At 48.3% G+C, this 17,071-nt stretch overlaps 1 protein-coding gene across 1 annotated transcript; it reads right to left on the bottom strand.

Annotated features, from left to right (window-relative positions):
- Nucleotides 1-5,760: 5,760 nt before the first annotated feature.
- On the bottom strand, nucleotides 5,761-13,393 carry LOC127208468 (fatty acid hydroxylase domain-containing protein 2-like). Its single transcript, XM_051167932.1, has 7 exons — nucleotides 13,201-13,393; nucleotides 12,998-13,101; nucleotides 10,947-11,068; nucleotides 8,280-8,485; nucleotides 7,779-7,884; nucleotides 7,353-7,519; nucleotides 5,761-6,068 (listed from the first exon to the last, which is right to left on the bottom strand). Exons 1-7 carry the CDS (start codon nucleotides 13,269-13,271, stop codon nucleotides 5,876-5,878), a joined length of 969 nt encoding a protein of 322 aa, XP_051023889.1. The 5' UTR covers nucleotides 13,272-13,393; the 3' UTR covers nucleotides 5,761-5,875.
- Nucleotides 13,394-17,071: the final 3,678 nt, after the last annotated feature.

Below are 17,071 nucleotides of genomic sequence, written 5' to 3' on the forward strand. Positions count from 1 at the left end.
AAAGATTTCTTTATTATGTATACAGTGTTCTACCTGCATGCACACCTGCATATCAGAAGAGGGCATCAGATCACGTTATAGATGGTTATGAGCCATCATGTGTTTGCTGGAAGTTGAACTCAGGACCTCTGGAAGAGCAAGTCAGTGCTCTTAACTTCTGAGGCACCTCTCCAGCCCTCTGACTTTTCTTCTCCTTCTCCTTTTCTCCTTCTTCTTCTTGTCTTTCGAGACAGGGTCTCTCTGTGTAGCCTTGGCTGTCCTGGACTCGCTTTGTAGACCAGGCTGGCCTCGAACTCACAGCGATCCACCTGCCTCTGCCTCTCAAATGATGGAATTAAAGGTGTGCGCCACCAAACCCAGTCTGACTTCTCTTCTTCAGCCACCGACTGCCCAGGCTGCCCTGTGAGTGCCAGAGGAGTGGATGGAGGGAGGCTGCTGTGATCAGGAGCTGGGGAGGGTGATGGACTGAGCACACAGACTGGGGAGACTGCATGCTCACCCCACATGGGACCCGGGCAGCACAGGGAGGGTGTGGTCTTTTTGCTCAGTTACTGAGGCTTGTGTGGCCCTCCTCCTTATCACTGAGTTCCTCTGTTGTCCCAAAGGCTGGGACTAGGACACAGCATCCCAGGCTGGCAGGAGCTTGCCTTCTGTCTCTGGACACCTTGGTTTGAGCTCATGCCCTGCCCCACGTGGCCCTCCCAGGCCTGAGTATGTGGGAATCCTGTGTGAGTTCCTGGGACTCAGTTGTGTCCAAGGATATGGGAACAGGGTGTGCTGGAGGATTGGAGGCTTCTCCTGAGTCTGGTATCTGCCCCATGGTGCACCCTTTCCAATAGTGGGCTCCTTCTCCTTCCTTTCCTGTCCCCTTTCCTGTCCCTGCTCAGCCCTATGCTGTATATCCAGCAGCACAGAACCTCAGGGCTTGGAGGCCCAGTGTCAGGGAAGGTGGTTCCTCTTTAGACTATCCAGGCTAGGTTTGCCATCCTGTCCCAGACTCTCCCAGGCCCTCTGAGGGAGGAAGCCCCTTTGGGATGGGAAGACGAGGCTATCATCTCAACACAGGCTGAGGAGGGGTGGGAGTGTGGTTGTGTGTGCGTGCGTGTGTGTGTGTGTGTGTCTGTCTTCTGTTTGTATTTTTTTGTGACATGTTAGGAGTTGACATTGCAGTGTAGTTTACATCTTCATCTTCTGAAGACACTTGAATTTAGGACCAATGTATCTGTGACAAGTATGCCAGGTGTGGCTGGGGCCACCAACACCAAAGTCCAGCTCCGGATGAGAGTTGGGCCCCATAGAAGGGTGTGTGTAAGAGCAATGAGGGAAGAAAGAATCAGACACGGGACACCATTCAATTCTTATGATGAGAGACAGGACTGAGACGAAGCCTTAGTGGCTTTACCTGCTCTGACCACTTGTGTCTCTTTTAAGCTTTATTTATACACAAAATCATTTCCTTAAAAACTTTAATCATTGATGACACAGCTTGAAATCCTTTTGGTTCCATAAGTGTATAGGAACAAGGGGAACAAAGCAAGCAAACAGCAAATTTCCTGAGAACTCAAAATTAACTTTAGGAAAAAAATCAGCTTTCTTTTAACTTAAAACTTTCTTCCTTATGATTGGTATCTTAAAGCCTTACACTTACAAAAGGCATTAAAGCGACTCTATTTGATTTTGTTTTAAGGTGGCATATCCTTAATAGATGAAAGATCAATCCCTCCACCTGGTGCCCTAAACTTGTCCTCCTGATCCTTAATCCTTTCTTTTCCTATTTCCTATTTCAAATAAAGCCATCATTTAAAAATATTATGTAGCCTTTTTACTTGGAAGCAGCTTGTCCTCTTGTCTTCCATGAGAGCAGGAAAGTCCTGGCCTGTGGAGTTTACTCCGAAGGGCAGGCAGCTCACTGAGACAACATGCCTGTCTCTGCGACTCTGTCTTGTGCTCTTGTATCAACGCTATTTCTATCTTTACTGTGGTTTTGTAAAGAACAGAAAATTAGTAGGACTCTAGCACCGCTTTCATTGTCTTCCTTTTTTTCCCCCTAAAGATTTGTTTCTTATGTATATAGTGTTCTGCCTGCATTATGTATGCACTCCAGAAGAGGGCACCATATCCAACTATAGATGGTTATGAGCCACCATGTGGTTGCTGGGAATTGAACTCAGGACCTTTAGAAGACCAGCCAGTGCTCTTCAGCTCTGAGCCACCTCTCCATCGCCTTCATTGCCTTCCTTTAACCTCATCATGAACTTTCACTTCAGTGAAATTTCTATCTTTACTATAATCCTGTGAAGGAACATTAGAATTGTAAAACTTTTTTCTTTTGCTTATAGGTAGGCAGCAAAGTCTGTCAATAATGTTATGATCAGGATCTCTTTTCTTTCTAAACTAGTTTCTTGTTTCCCAAGCTGAGCAGAAAATCCTAGTGATTTTAGTTATAGTTTGCCAGCTTTCAAAGTTTCTCTAAATTTTTTTTCTTTATCAAGTCTTCTAAAATCCACTAAATCATTTACCAAACTCATTTATTAATAACCTAACGATGAATCTGAATACATTCTATAAAAGACTCAATTTTCTGCATAGCTGTATTTTCCCAGGGAATCACCAATAACTTTATTAGTTTTTATTAGTATCGGCTTTTACTAATTTCCAACTCTAGCCTTTGGAGAGAAGCCCCTAACAGGAACTTCTGCAGTAAAGGGTCGATCCAAGGCATCCAGGCAACTGAAACTTTGTCAAGCAGGCCTTAAGGACACCTGGTTGTTGGGGCACTGGAACTTTGTCAAGCAGTGCCCCCAGGATTCTTGGCCTCACCACACCAGAGCAAGCCTCTTCCCCATCACCATCTTCCCATGGGATCTAAGACCTGAGACAGCCTGCCATATGGAACCACCTTCATCCTCTGGCTGTGCCCACAAGGGGGCAGACTGTGATTTGCCCTCTGAGCCTCAGAGAGAATTGGCTACACATGAGAAGGCTGCCTGGCCCTGCTCCAGCCTGCACCCCAGGTTCAGACAGAGGTGCTGAGCCCATGTCAAGTTGTTAAATGTTTCTGCTGTGCAGCTCTTTCCCGCTCCCCTTTGATGACATTTACAAAAGCAAGCTACTTGGAAGGTCTGGAAGTGAGGAGAGGGCATGACGTCAAGGCTGGTGTGTGTGTGTGTGTGTATGGGGGAGCACTAGAGCCTTGGACACCCTGGCCACCTGGGTGGGACCCCAGAGTATCTCTCTTGTTAAAGCGCCCCTGGTTCTCCTCAGCCCCACCCTCTCCTCCAGCCATGGTGATGGCAGAGGCAGAAGAGAACTCTTGGCCCAGTTCTCACAGGAAAGGAAAACTCGGCGTGGGCTTCGCAGAGAAGGTTCCACCTTAACGCTCGTACCTTGTCTTTACCATGTGCTAGGATATCACATTCAACAGGACAAACAATGTAAAATACTTGAATGAGCTTGTATCATACATTAATATTATTGAGAGTGTCTGCTTCCCAGGCTGAAGTGATTCATTCATTATTCTGGTCCTGCTCTAGTCCTTTGTAATTGGTGGTAATTATTACGCTTTTCTTTTTAATACAAAAAAAAAAATGTAGGGGTTGGAGAGATGGCTCAGAAGTTAGGAGCACTATTTGCTCTTCCGAAGGTCCTGAGTTCAATTCCCAGCATCCACATGGTGGCTCACAACCACCTGTAATGAGATCTGGTGCCTTCTTCAGGTGGGCAGGCACATGTATGGACAGAATACTGTATAAATAATAAATAAATCTTTTTTAAAAAATGTATAAAAATAAAAACTTGAACAGGCAAAACACTGTAGGGTGTGAGAGAGGAGGCTGGTGTGTGTCCCCAGATGGAGGAGCCCATGCTCTGCATGTACGTGACTAACGCAGTCTTTGAGAGGAGGCTGCTCTGGCTCATCTGCAGCTGTGTCAGGCAGGGCCCATGGTGCTGCTAGTGCATCCAGTGCTGGGCAGCCTGGACCCTCTTGGCCCTGCATCCTGGGAAGCTGGGGAAAGGGTAGAGTTGGGTTTCCATGGCCCAGGGTACATGTGAGCATTCCCTGTACACTGTTTACTGTCCTCTAAGACCTAACTAGAGTTTCTTACTGTCAGATGGGTGGGTGATCACTGCCACCAGTGGCCTATATTCTGTAGGTGACCAGGTGAGCCAGACTCACCACAGTAACATTCATTAGGAGTTGCTGTGTCAGCTGCCTCCTCAATTGTGTGGCCTTGGATCCCTAGTGTTGTACAGTCAGGGGTGGGGTAGAGGGCACAACACAATCTGCTGTGTTAAGTGGGGCTTTGGTGGCACAGGGCTTTAATCCCAGCACTCTGTGGAGGCAGAGGCAGGTGGATCACTGTGAGTTGGAAGCCAGCCTGGTCTACAAAGGGAGTCCAGGACAGCCAAGGATAAACAGAGAAACTCTGTCTCAAAAAACAAAACATAACAAACAAACAGCACAATCCGCTGTGTTAAATGGAGGTTTTATTTGCATGCTTCTTAGCCATGTTTTTGTGGAGACACTCAGGTCTTAGCGATGTTGGGCCTCTGGGGACAAGCCTTGTATGGTGACAGTCCCTCACAGAGTCCATTTTTATGACTCCCTGTCCCTGCCACTTTTGATGCCACTGCAGAGAGCATTTCTCCAGATGCTGATGGGAGGAAGGCAATGGCTGCCCTGCAGTGATGGTGGTGGGGTGGGGACTGGGTTGGTGTGCGAAGGAATCTAAGGGCACAAGGTCAGAGGAGGCAGGGACTGCAAGTGCTCTGTTACCAGTGGGCACAGTCTTCTGTGGGCTTCTGTGTTATAGGATGAATCCTGCTCTGTGGTTGGTTTTACACAGCTGGTCATGCACACTTTGAGGTTTTGCCTTTGTGCAGGATGCTCTGGGCTGGGCCTATACCACGAGCAGCTGGACTACAGGACTGTGCTATTTGACTGAAGCTATAGTAGAGTTGTCCTGACTAACCTTGAACTGAAAGTGTACAATCAGCACAGTTGTGATAGAACTTAGCAAATGGTGACTGTGGCAGCCTTCCAGAGCCAACCTAGGTGCCAAAGTCTTGGGATGTCAGGGTTCTTAACATGTGCTGCCAGAGTTGGGGTTTGGTAAAACTTTACTGGAGGAGCCTATGATTACAGTGTTCTTGGGCCTGTTTACCATTGATTTACCATTTGCAGGAAGAAGGGCCTGCCTGCCCTTAGTCCATGCTTCCTGAGGCTCATTGTCCCAAGGAGAAGACTATGGTTTGGGCTTAGGGAGCAACTGACCAGAGTCCCCCTCAACATGAGCAGCCCCTGGAGCTCAGTCCTAGTGTGCACTCAGGCTAAGGCACAGGAGCTGATGAGCCTGTCAATTGAGAAGCTCCTGTGGGCTGTCCTAGTTCCTTCTGAGGGACTTGTGTTGTGGAGGGCAAAAGTAACCCAGGCTTTCTTGGAGGAAAGCAGGGACTACATCTAGCATGTCCACACATCTGACCTGTGATTACCTCAGGTTCCCTGGCTTGAGTGTGAGAAACGTTTTTGGAGCCAGAAATCCTCCAGTCCCACTGCTAACACATTCTCTATCCCACTGAGGTCACAGGGGAGCTGTGTGGGGATTGGAAGAGAGGACTAGAGGATTCTCCCAGGCTCTCTGTGATTTTTCTCCCCTACCTATGCTCCAGAAAAAATAGCTAGTTGCTTTTCCCTAAGTGAGTTCCTAGTTCTAAGTGACATGGGAAGTGTTTTGGGGGAAGCCCTGATGCTGTCACGGCTTTGTCCTGGCAGGAAGCCTGCCTTCCCTCTACCCTAATGGGACAGCCCTTAGAGTATGGGGGTCAAAGGTGGCCAGCTGCTGAGGGTGGCATGGCCCCAGGCAGTCACCACATCTTACTTCTGATGGAACAGCCCAGATGGTCCAAGGAGACTCTCTATCTTCTTTGGAGGATCAGGAATACTCTCTGAGAGTGGGGTGAAGCCCAGCAGGATGACATGTCTCTCATAGGCTTTGCTCTGCTTAAACATGATGTCAGTCCCGTGTAGGTGGTCCAGCAACCCCAGTACCCCATAGCACTGGTTGAACCTGAAGGAGGAAAGAGTATTGTGCAGCTTATGCTGGTGGGAAGCTGTGGGTCTCCCAGCCCTCCTCTCTCCTATGTAACACCACCATGCTGTGCAAGCACATCAGTAGAGCCTGGAATATTCCTTTGAATGGTTCCCTTTGTGGGTTGTTTAAGAGGCCTTTTTCCTTGTTATTGTTTTTCCTTCTTGGTTTTTTGAGACAAGGTTTTTCTCTGTAGCCTTGGCTGTCGCAGACTCACTTTGATGACCGGGCTGGCCTTGAACTCTCAGCAATCTGCCTGCCTTGGCCTCCCAAGTGCTGGGATTATAGGCGTGTGCCACCACACTCGGCCATTGAGTTTTTGTTGTTACTGTGTCTAAAAAAGTTTCACCACCAAACTGAACTCATGTGTAGCTGGCTTTGAACTGGTGCCAATGCTTCTGCCTGAACTTCCCCAATGCTGATATTTTAAGTCCACCGTGTTCTTCATGCACCTGGAGTCCACCTCTTTTGTTACTGGGGATATGGTATGCACAAGATCAAGGCTGATAGTCATGTGGCTGCTGCGCTCTCACTGTGTAGTCCAGGCTGGCCTGGAACTCTCTTCAGTGTAGACCAGGCTAACCTCACACTGGGTCCTGGAATTAAAGGCCTCCTAGCATGCCCAGCTGTAGCAATCCCCGTTTTACACTGATGAACCATCTCTGGGTCCTACCTATTCCATCATACTGTGTGTTCTGGAGTGCAGAAGTTAGAACGTCATGCAGACCAGGGACTTGTTCAGGTCGGCTGAGGGGCGCCCCGCATCAGAACATCTTGGAAGACATTAGGAGGCAGATCCCTGTGACATGCTCCACAGGTACTTGACTGGTCTGTTTGGAGGGGGCCATGAATAACTGTTCTAAGTGTGTCTGATGACCAAGGAGTAGACTGGGATGAGGCCAGCCATGTTGTTGAGCCTCAGTCCCGCAGTTAGGAGTTCGAGGCCAGCCTGGTTTACATAAGTTCCAGGACAGCCAGGGCTACATAGAGAAAAGTTGTCACAAAACAAAGAATATAGCCCACAGTGCTTAAGGGTGCCATCGTTTTCTGCACATGGTTTCTGAGGAGATGAATCAAGGGTCACGAGATTCAGCAGTTGTCGAACCCAAATTAAAATTTCCAACTGCAGGAAGGACATAGTATCAGAAAAAAAGAAGATCAAATTGGCCCTGTCCTCTCAGCATCTTTCCCAGCTGGTTCCCACAGTCAGATGGAGGCACCACTGCCCCATGAAGCACTTGAGCAAGGGTGCAGTTGTCTTACTTGAGATGGTGGTAGTCATGGAACTCAGGTGAAGGCAGGAAGGGCAAGTGGTACCCACAGTGGGAGATAGTGGTGACGATGAGAGCCAGGGACAACCACACAGTGATGGAGGACAAATGAGAGCCCACTGCTAGAGGACCCACCATAACTGGCAACATGTTGGAAGCCTGCAAAGGAAAGGATGATTCAGGAGATGGAGGGACCCAGCTGGGTATTCACTCTGCCCTTCGTGGTTGTACTTGGGACACCCTGACTTAGCTTCATATTCCTCTGCAGCCGAGTCAATTTGTAAAAGGTTGTTGGAAAGAATACGATGAGGTACACTAGGCACCTGTTACATCAAGATATGGCGGAGTTGGTTATGAGGAGAAAGCAGAGCATGAAACCAGCAGCCTCCACTACTGTACTTCAGAGTCTGTTACTTACCACGTGTTCTATGGGGTGGGCATATATTGAGATCACGCCAATGGGTGCTGTCCACTCATGATGTTTCTTGTGTATTTTCTTATACAACGTGGGGTGGTGAAGGAGCCTGGAAAAATAATTCATAGATGGGAACTGCCAACGTCCACCTCCCTCCATCCCAAGCAGATCATCAGAAAGTCAAGGTGGGAACGTGGTCCCCATCTGAGGAACAGGCATCTGTAGTCTGCGGATGATAAGTCTGGTTTCCATTGTCTCCAACCCCAGCAGAGAAATAAACTGAAACCCAGGAAGGAATAACAGGAGCTAGATGGAGACTGACCCACTCTCCCATGCAAATAGGGAAACCATTTCTTCCCTGGGCATCATGTCAAGTTGGAGAATCAGTTGTGTCTCTGGTGCTTGTTGGGTAGGGCCTGAGAATAGAGACCACAGTTCAGTGGCCTCTTGTGACCAGGGAGTTGTCCCAGGAGGAGGCCATAAACATGGAAGTAAGGAGCTCACCGGTGTGAGTAGTAGAACAAGATTTCCTCCACAAGGGTGAAAAAGGCCATCTCCAGGAGGAACCAGTGGAAGGTGGGCAGTTCTTGAGAGAAAAGGTCTCCCCTCCACTTCAAGAAAGGGTAGCAGATGGCCAGCATGGGGAGAGAGATCATGGTCTGGTTGAAAATAACGGTGCGGATAGCATGACGCAGCTTCATGGGGTCTACCTGCCAAGACACAGAAGGAACAGGGAGAGGGACATGAGAAGTAGGTCTCTACCTCACGTGCTCAGTGTGGGCTCTCGGAGTGACCGAGGTCTCCACAGTCTGGCGCTGGCCATGGGAAACAGTATAGTCCTTCTTGTCACGGCAGTGTCTCCCCCAGAGCATAGGTTCTGTGGGCTAGGGATTGTCAGTGCTGAGTTCTGGCTCACACAACACCCTGTGCTCTACAGGACAAAGAAGCAAATCCCAGTTAAACACAGGAAGGGATAAGCAGCGATGGTCACTCAACCATCTTGATGAAGGATTCCAGAAGAGGTCTGTGTGACTGAGAGCAGGCTGGCCTTCTGTAGCCTTACAAAGATAACAACACATCTGCATGGATGGGAGTGGCAACCTCCTCCAGCTCCCTCAGCTTGGGGCCAATCCAGTGAGGCTGAGAAGATGAGGATGGAAGCTTTGGATTGTCAACCTTAGAGCTGGCAGCCTCCACCCAGTGCCCTCATGGCTACTCGGTGCCTGCTGGGAAGACACGGCCTGAGAATTAGGGCACTGGTGTGGTCTACAGGAACAGGAAGGAGGAAGCAGCCTTATGGGGAAGAGACTGGAAACAGTAGTCCTCCAACGTCTCAAACTTGCAACCGGTCAGGAGAAAGTTGTAACTTGTACAGTATTTCAATGGATGAATCTGAAATGGCGTGTAGTGAGTCTCATATATTTGTCCCACATTTCTTCTGTCTGTCTGTTTGTTTGTCTGTCTGTCTAAATCTTCCTTACTTTGAAATTCATGGAAAAAGACAGCCAAGAGCAAGGACAGAGGCTGAATATACCACTCTGAGAGGCTGCATCGATGCCTCTGAGACAATACAGACAGCTCAGAGAGACTGCCAGACTGCAGAGATGACTCAGTCAGAGAACTTTGCCTCAAGGGGGAACAAATGGGTGGCACTGTGTACCTGTGTTAAGTGGGCCAAAGGATGGTTTTGGTTTTGGTTTTTGAAACAGTCTTGGGGACTAGAGAGATGACTCAGTGGTTAAGACCACTGGCTGGTTTTCCAGAGGCCCCTGAATGCATGTGGCAGCTCACAACTGTCAATCTGACATCCTCTTCTGAACTCTGTGGGTGCTACTGCATGTATGTTAAACACAGAGACACATGCAGGAAAAACACGCAAACACGTAAAGGAAATAATTGAAACAGTCTCCTGTAGCCCTTCTGAATGATTCTTCTGGCTCTGTATCAGATGCTGGGATTCCAGGTGTATGCTGCCACACCCAGGCAAAGATTGTGTGATAATATTTAGAGATGGAAAAGTTAAAGCATTGATGTGATAATGTAAAGAGAAATGAGCTAGGTTGAGAGAAAGTCAGAATGTTAGGAAAGAGGGAAGAATCCTGAAGCCATTTCCTGGAGCCAAAAGGACAGGAACCAGGAGAGGTGACAGTCACAGCCCAGGACAGACCATGAGACCCAGAGCCATGGGAGCTGAGAGTAAGGGGCCTGGCTTTCATTTCTTCAGTGTGGTGGAGGCCAGGCTAGGAAGGAGGTGTTGAGAGAGGAGAGGTGTGCAGAGGCAAGGGGGAGGTGGGAGGGTGGCTTGTGGGTAGGCCTGGACCCAAGGAATGCCAGCATCCAACAGCTCCCACTGCAGTCAGCTCAGGGATCCTGCTAAAGCCAGCACCTCCTCCAGCTATTGAGGGAGGACATGGTCCAAGGTCCTTCCTGTGGCCTCAGACAGCACTTTGAAGCTGAGACTCCCCAGGATGGTCTGGGACGTGTCTGGATGGGTAGAGTGTGTTCTTGGAGTTCTTGGAGTTGTGCTGCAGCCATCTCTGTGACAGGCTGAGGCAGTCCTTTCTCCTCCTGGTATGTTGAGCACAGTGTCACAGGGCCACCTGGGGTGGGAATCAGCTGACCAGCACTTTGGTCTAGACTAGCTGTGGGTTGAGTGGCCTTTCAATTTCTCTCTTACTTTATGTTGTCATTGTTGAGGTGTGTGTGTGTGTGTGTGTGTGTGTGTGTGTGTGTGTGTGTGTGTGTGTAAGTGCCTTGTGCCCTGGTGTGCATCTGGGGTCAGAGTAAATGGTGTTGGTTCTCTTCTTCCCCTGTGTGGGCTCCAGGGACCAGACTCAGGGCTTCAGGCTTGGTGGCCATGTCCTTACTTGCTGAACCATCTCACTGACAGGGTCTCCTGTAGCCTAAGCTACCTTCACACTTCCTGTGTAGTCAAGGATGACCTTGAACCTCTAATCCTCCTGCCTCCACTTCCTGAGTGCTTAGATTATAGCTGTGCAGCCCCACATGTGCCTTAGTCAGGGCACCCAGGGCTTCTTTCAAGCTAAACAAGCACTGTATGAACCAAATATACCCAGCACCTTCTGGATTCAGGTCACCTCAAGGGTAAGATTTGGCTTGCCTGACTTTGGTCCCTGCATTCCCAGCACGAAGAGCTGCAATGCCACTTACCGGTTCATTCTTGCCAAGTTGGATGCGGTAGCGGGAGATGGAGGAGGGCTTCCCTGTTGTGTCCACCAGCAGCAGAAGGCCATTGAGAACCCAGAAGCACAGCGCAGGTACGAGGCCAGCACCTGAGGCAGAGAGCAGAGCAACTTAGACAATGCCAGGGACACAGTGGCTCACCAGGAAGTGAATGAACAAGTGCAGGGATCACTGTCTGGCTCCCTCTCCACAGTGTTTGTGTGTGTGTGTGTGTGTGTGTGTGTGTGTGTGCGCGCATGTGAGTGTGCGTGTGAGTGTGTGTATTTGAGACAGAATCTCACTGTATAGACTTACTTGGCTATGCTGTGAACTCACAATAGATTGCCCACTGCCACTCAAATGCTGGGATTAAAGGTAGGATTAAAGCACAGCTGAGGTTTTGGGTGTGAGTTTTGTTGTTGTTTTTTACTTGTTTTGAAACAGGCCAGTTTGAACCCAGTGATAGTCCAGACAGACCCCAAACTCACAGCAAGCCCCTTGCCTCAGCCACTTGCTCGGATAACAGGTGTGGCTGCTGTATCCTCTCAGCACAGGTACTGATGACACTTCTGGTCCCCTCACAAGTCTTCCTATTAGGATGAGGAGACCATCTGACCACCTGGTCTATTACCCCCCAGTACTGATGCTCCACAAAATATTTCAGAAAATGCTGATCAAAGTCAGGAGTCTCAGAAGTTCAATGGCCGTCCTCGGCCACATAACTCATTCTTGGACTTCCTGGGATACATGAAAACCTATGCCTAGAAGAAGAAAAATAGGGCTGGAGAGATGGCTAAGAGGTTCTGAGCACTGCATGCTCATCCAGAGGTCCTGAGTTCAATTCCCAGCAACCACATGGTGGCTCACAACCATCTATAGTGAGATCTGGTGCCCTCTTCTGGCCTACAGGTGTACATGTAGACAGAATACTGTATACGTAATACATACATACATATATATACATTCATAACTCTTCTTAAAAAGAAGAAAACAGAGGGTGGCTTAGTGGGTAAGCCTGGTGACCTAAGTGCCAACCCACGAACCATGTCAAAGTGCAAAGAGCAGTAACTGCAGGGTTGTCTGCTGATCCATCCACACAGTGTGGCATGTGCATGTCCCCGCCCACATCACAACACGATAATAGATAAAAATTAAAAAGAACACCCTGACCAAGACACACTTCAGCTGGCGTTTTGTTTCACATCCCACTTCTCATGGCTTTAGTCTCCTACCTACAGCAGTCATCCAAGGGACACCGCAGTGTTATCCTATGGCACTGTAGCTCCTCCTAGATTGGAATCCCTGGGGAACAAGGACACTGTTTCCTTGACCTCTGTCTCTGTCTTCTTCCTCTAGTCCTTTCTTGCCCCATCAAACAGTGTCTGGGGTAGGCAGGACACAGGAAGGACTTGGGCAGTGTGGGAGGACCACTGTTAGAGCCATTCTGCCAGACAGTTGGGTAGAGTCTGAAGAGGAAAAGGAGACAAAGCAAGCAGACACAGGCTTGTGGGTAGAAATGCTGATAGGGAGCCTGGCATGGTGGTACATGGCTTTAATCCCAGCACTTGGGAGGCAGAGGCAGGTGGATTGATGTGAGTTTGAGGCCAGCCTGGTATGCCAAGTGATTTTAGGACTGCCATGGCTACACAATGAAACCCTGTCTTGAAACACCCTCCCCCCAAAAAAAAGAGCAGCAGGAAAAGGCCCTTGCATCCAAGCTTGACAGCCTGAGTTCAAGCCCCAGGCCCACATTCTGGAAGAAGAGGACCCACTTCAGCAAGGTGTCCTCTGACCTCCACATGCATGCTATGGCAAGCCCATGCCCCCTTCACATGCACATGGAGTCAATCCACTTCTACACTACTACTACTAGTTAATAATAATAATAATAATAATAATAATAATAATAATAATAATAATAATAATAATAATAATACCACCAACAGCAACAACAAAAGTGATGATGATGATGGTGATGAGTAGTGCAGGAAAAGAACAAATGTGGAGCCCCACACACAGCCCTCTGTCAGGAATCTCACCTATAATGAACAGGATCCACTCCTTGCCTTCAAATGGAGACAGCAGTTTCTCCCACTGGGTCTGCCAAAAGTGGCCAGAAGTACCCCAAAATGTCTGAAGATGCCTTGGAAGGAAAACCATTCAAGTTTCTGGGAGAAGGCTGAGAAGCCAGCTCTTTCTTGCTGTGCCTCTCACCCCTGAGGTCTGAAGGGAGCACACTCACCATGTGACCGAGTTCCAGAAGGCCCCAAGCAAGAGCAGCCCAGAGCCCAGGATGAGAGCTGTCCTCCTCATGGAGCCCCAGATGTGTCCCTCCTGCAGGAGTTGGGAGTGTCAGGCCTGTCAGGCTCCTACTGGGAGCAGGCTGCTGACCTACCCCACAGCTGTGGAAGGCCCTTCCCTTCCAAAGGTTACTGGCTGTGTACAGAGTCTAGGCTGGGGGAGGGAGGAGGATTGCCCCATCTCCAGCAAACCTGTTGAGTGACATTGCCGCCCACATCTGCATAGGAAAGGCTTTTCCCAGCTGTGTGTGTTGTCAGACCTCATGGCAAAGGGTTCTTCAGCACTCAGTGTGTCCTCTTCAGCACTCAGTGTGTCCTGTAGTCCCCTTCTTAATCATCACAGTTACAGTCAGGTATGGTGGGGGTACAGAACTGTAATCCCAGGTCTTGAGAGGTGGAGGTGGGAAGATTAGGGGTTCAAAGTCAGCCTGGGCTACTTGAAACTGTCTCAAAGAGAGTGGGGTGACTATCGTGGTTCGTGGTTCTTACACATTCTACAAAAACATTTGTTGAAGGTTGGTCTGATGTATTTTGGGTGCTAATTACTGCTTGCCGTCCCCATCCCCCATCTTGTACCTTGCCTAAGAGGTTTGCCAAATAAAAGGTCAGCACACCTGTGAGTTCAAGGCCAACCCAGTCTACATCCAGGGCTGGTAAGATAACAGGGAGAACCGTGTCCCAAAAAACTAAAAAATAAATAATAATAATAATAATTATAATAAATTTTTAAAAAAGGAAGAAGACGATTGTGCCACAGGTGAGGTAGAGGAGAAGCACCTGGCCAGCGTGGATGGAGACTTCGTCCAGATGATGATAATTAGCTTGTATTTGGGATTATAGATGGGAGGTGGCTTGATAGAAATCATTAGAAGCAGATTTATGGGAAATAGTTTATGCGATTAATCTCTGCCCTGCTCCAAGTTAACTAAGGCTATTTTAAAATATAACAGGTGTCAGTGCCTTGACTTATTGCTAGTGGGTTAGGAAATACTGCCCTAATAATAATTATAGGCCTGGTAATAAACATTATTAAGCCATAGTGATAAATTAACCACAACAAACATTCTCTAAATAGAAGCCATAGAAGGCAGCAAGACCAAACAGCAACCCCCCACCCCCTCCAGTTGGCACCTGGGCTCACTCCAGCTAATGACTATGACAGGCATTTGATGACACAGGCCTGAGAGGCACTACCTTCTCTCAGGCTGGTAACCTGAGGGTGTGTGGTTTCTGCTGGTCCATTCCCAGAAACCTGAATCTTCAAGTCAGCCCTCAGCCCTGTCCACTCTACTCAGCCTCAAAAGACAAAGGGTCCTTTTCATGGGCAGTGAAGGTACACACGTCCGTCAGGGTGCTGGACTCAGGAAAGCCTCACTCTCTCGTCTCCCGTTTCCTGTTCTTCTAACTCTTTATCTGCCCTCTGACAAGATTTCCTCAAACCAATGAGAATGTGTGTGTGTGTTTTGTGTATGCATGCATATGCCAAATGTCAGCCTTTGGTGCTTTTCTTCAGGAGCTGTCCACTATGGCTTTTTTTTTTTTTTTTTTTTTTTTTGAGACAGGGTTTCTCTGTGTAGCCTTAGCTGTCCTGGACTCGCTTTGTAAACCAGGCTGACTTTGAACTCACAGCAATCTGCCTGCCTCTGCCGCCCAAGTGCTGGGATTAAAGACATGCACCACCTCCGCCCAGCTCCACTTTGTCTTTTGAGATGGTCTCTAACTGGGACCTGAAGCTCACTGATGAGGCCATGTTGGCTGGCTAACCTCCATAGCTCTCTGACTGTGTTTGCCTCCTGGAGCTGGGATTACAAGTAGATGCTGTGAGTCAGGGGCGGGGGTGGGGAGTGAGGTGGTGGTGGTGGTGGCGCACTCCTGTAGTCCAGCACAGGCTGGGATTAAAGGCGTGGGCCACCACTGATGGATTCTCAAACTTTTGGAGTCAAGAGCTGGAGAGATGGTTCAGAGGTTAAGAACACTGCTCTTCCAAAGGACCTGAGTTCAATTCCCAGTAATCACATGGTGGCTCATAACCATCTACAATGAGATCTAGTGCTCTCTTCTGGCATTCAGGCAGAATGTATCTTTTTAAAAAAATAATAAATCTAAAAAACCCCGCAAAAAAAACCCTTCTGGAGTCAATAAAGTGAATTAGCCAACGAAAAGGTGACCCCACCCCTGTAATCCCAGGATTTAGGAGGCAGAGGCAGGTGGATCTCTGTGAGTTCAAGGCCAGCCCAGGCTATATAGCGAGACTTTGTGTCAAAATTAAATAAGCAAACAAGAACAAATGATAAGAGGCAAATAAATAAATAAATAAATAAGGGGCTCAGTAGTTAAGAGCACTTGTTACTCTTGCAGAGGACCCAGATTCAATTCCTAGGACCCACATGGTGGCTCGCAAGCATCCATAACCTCCATTCAAGGGGACCTGATGCCTTCTTTTGACCTCTATAGGCACCAGGCAAATATATGGTGCATGGTGCATGCAATTACTCATACACATAGAATAAATAATTTTTAAAATTACAAAAAAAAAAATAGGGCAGGCGGTGGCGCTACACACCTTTAATCCTAGCATTCAGAAAGCAGAGGCAGATGGATCTCTGTGCATTCAAGGACAGCCTGGTCTACAGATTGAGTTTCAGGACAGCCAGGACTACACAGAGAAACCCTGTCTTGAAAAAAACATTACAAAAAAATAAAAAGAAAGGCTGGATTTCATTTACAGGATTGGATTCTTTCAGCTGGGTTTTGTAATCTCTTCAGCAGGCCAGATAAAGTACAAAGGTGTCCTTGAAGTGCTGGGACATAACAGTACACAGCTGAGCTGGGTCAAAGGATGCCCCTTCATCTCTCAGTGCATGGCAGTTCTGTTATCTCTATAGCAGTTTTTCTGAAGATAAAAGCTGAGGCAGCAGAGAGCAGAGATCAATGTAGGGCAGCAGTGGCCTTTCTACTCACATAGCCCCCCACCACACACACATACCCAAGTCCTTGTGTACTTATAAATCTCTGCCCAGTCATTAAAATGAGTATATTACCTTGGAACAACCACCCCTAAAACCTTGGGGTGGATAAGAGACATAATAGAATCAGGACATGGTGGTACAGCCTTTAATTCTAGCACTCAAGAGGCAGAGGCAGATAGAACAGATTGCTGTGAGTTCAAGGCCAGCCTGGTCTACATATGTGAGTTTCATGCCAGCCAGGGCTATGAAGAGAGACCTTGTCTCAAAGAACAACAAGTGGGACTGGAGAGATGACTCAGAGGTTAAGAGCACTGACTGCTCTTCCAGAGGTCCTGAGTTCAATTCCCAGCAACTGCATGGTGGCTCACAACCAGCTATAATGGGATCTGGTGCCCTCTTCTGGCCTGCAGGTGTACATGCAGGCCACTGCATAAATAATAAATCTTAGAAAAGAAGGATAAGGAACAGGAGACGATGCTGACCCCGTCCCCTTGACTAGTGGGGGCAGCGGGCAGCTGCTTACCCAGCTGGACTTCTCATGGTATCTTGGGTTTTCTATGCTTCCTGTCATCTGGAAGATAAAATACAGGTTTTGTGGTCACTGTCACATGCAGCTGAAGAGGGGACAGTGGAGGAAGTCAAGGCTGGCACCAGACAAACTGATCCTAAAATTTATACTGCAGTAAATAGCTAGGAAATGGCCAAAAAGGAAGAGTGATAAAAGGGGCAGACACAAGGATGTGAGGTCTTCCAACTTTGAAGGCAGAGCTTCATACAAAACTGATTTGAGGCCAGGCACACGCCTTTAACCCCAGCACTCGGTAGGCAGAGGTAGGCAGATTGC

The sequence above is a fragment of the Acomys russatus genome, chromosome 25, assembly GCF_903995435.1.
Source record: "Acomys russatus chromosome 25, mAcoRus1.1, whole genome shotgun sequence".
In the NCBI taxonomy this organism is placed as follows: Eukaryota; Metazoa; Chordata; class Mammalia; order Rodentia; family Muridae; genus Acomys; species Acomys russatus.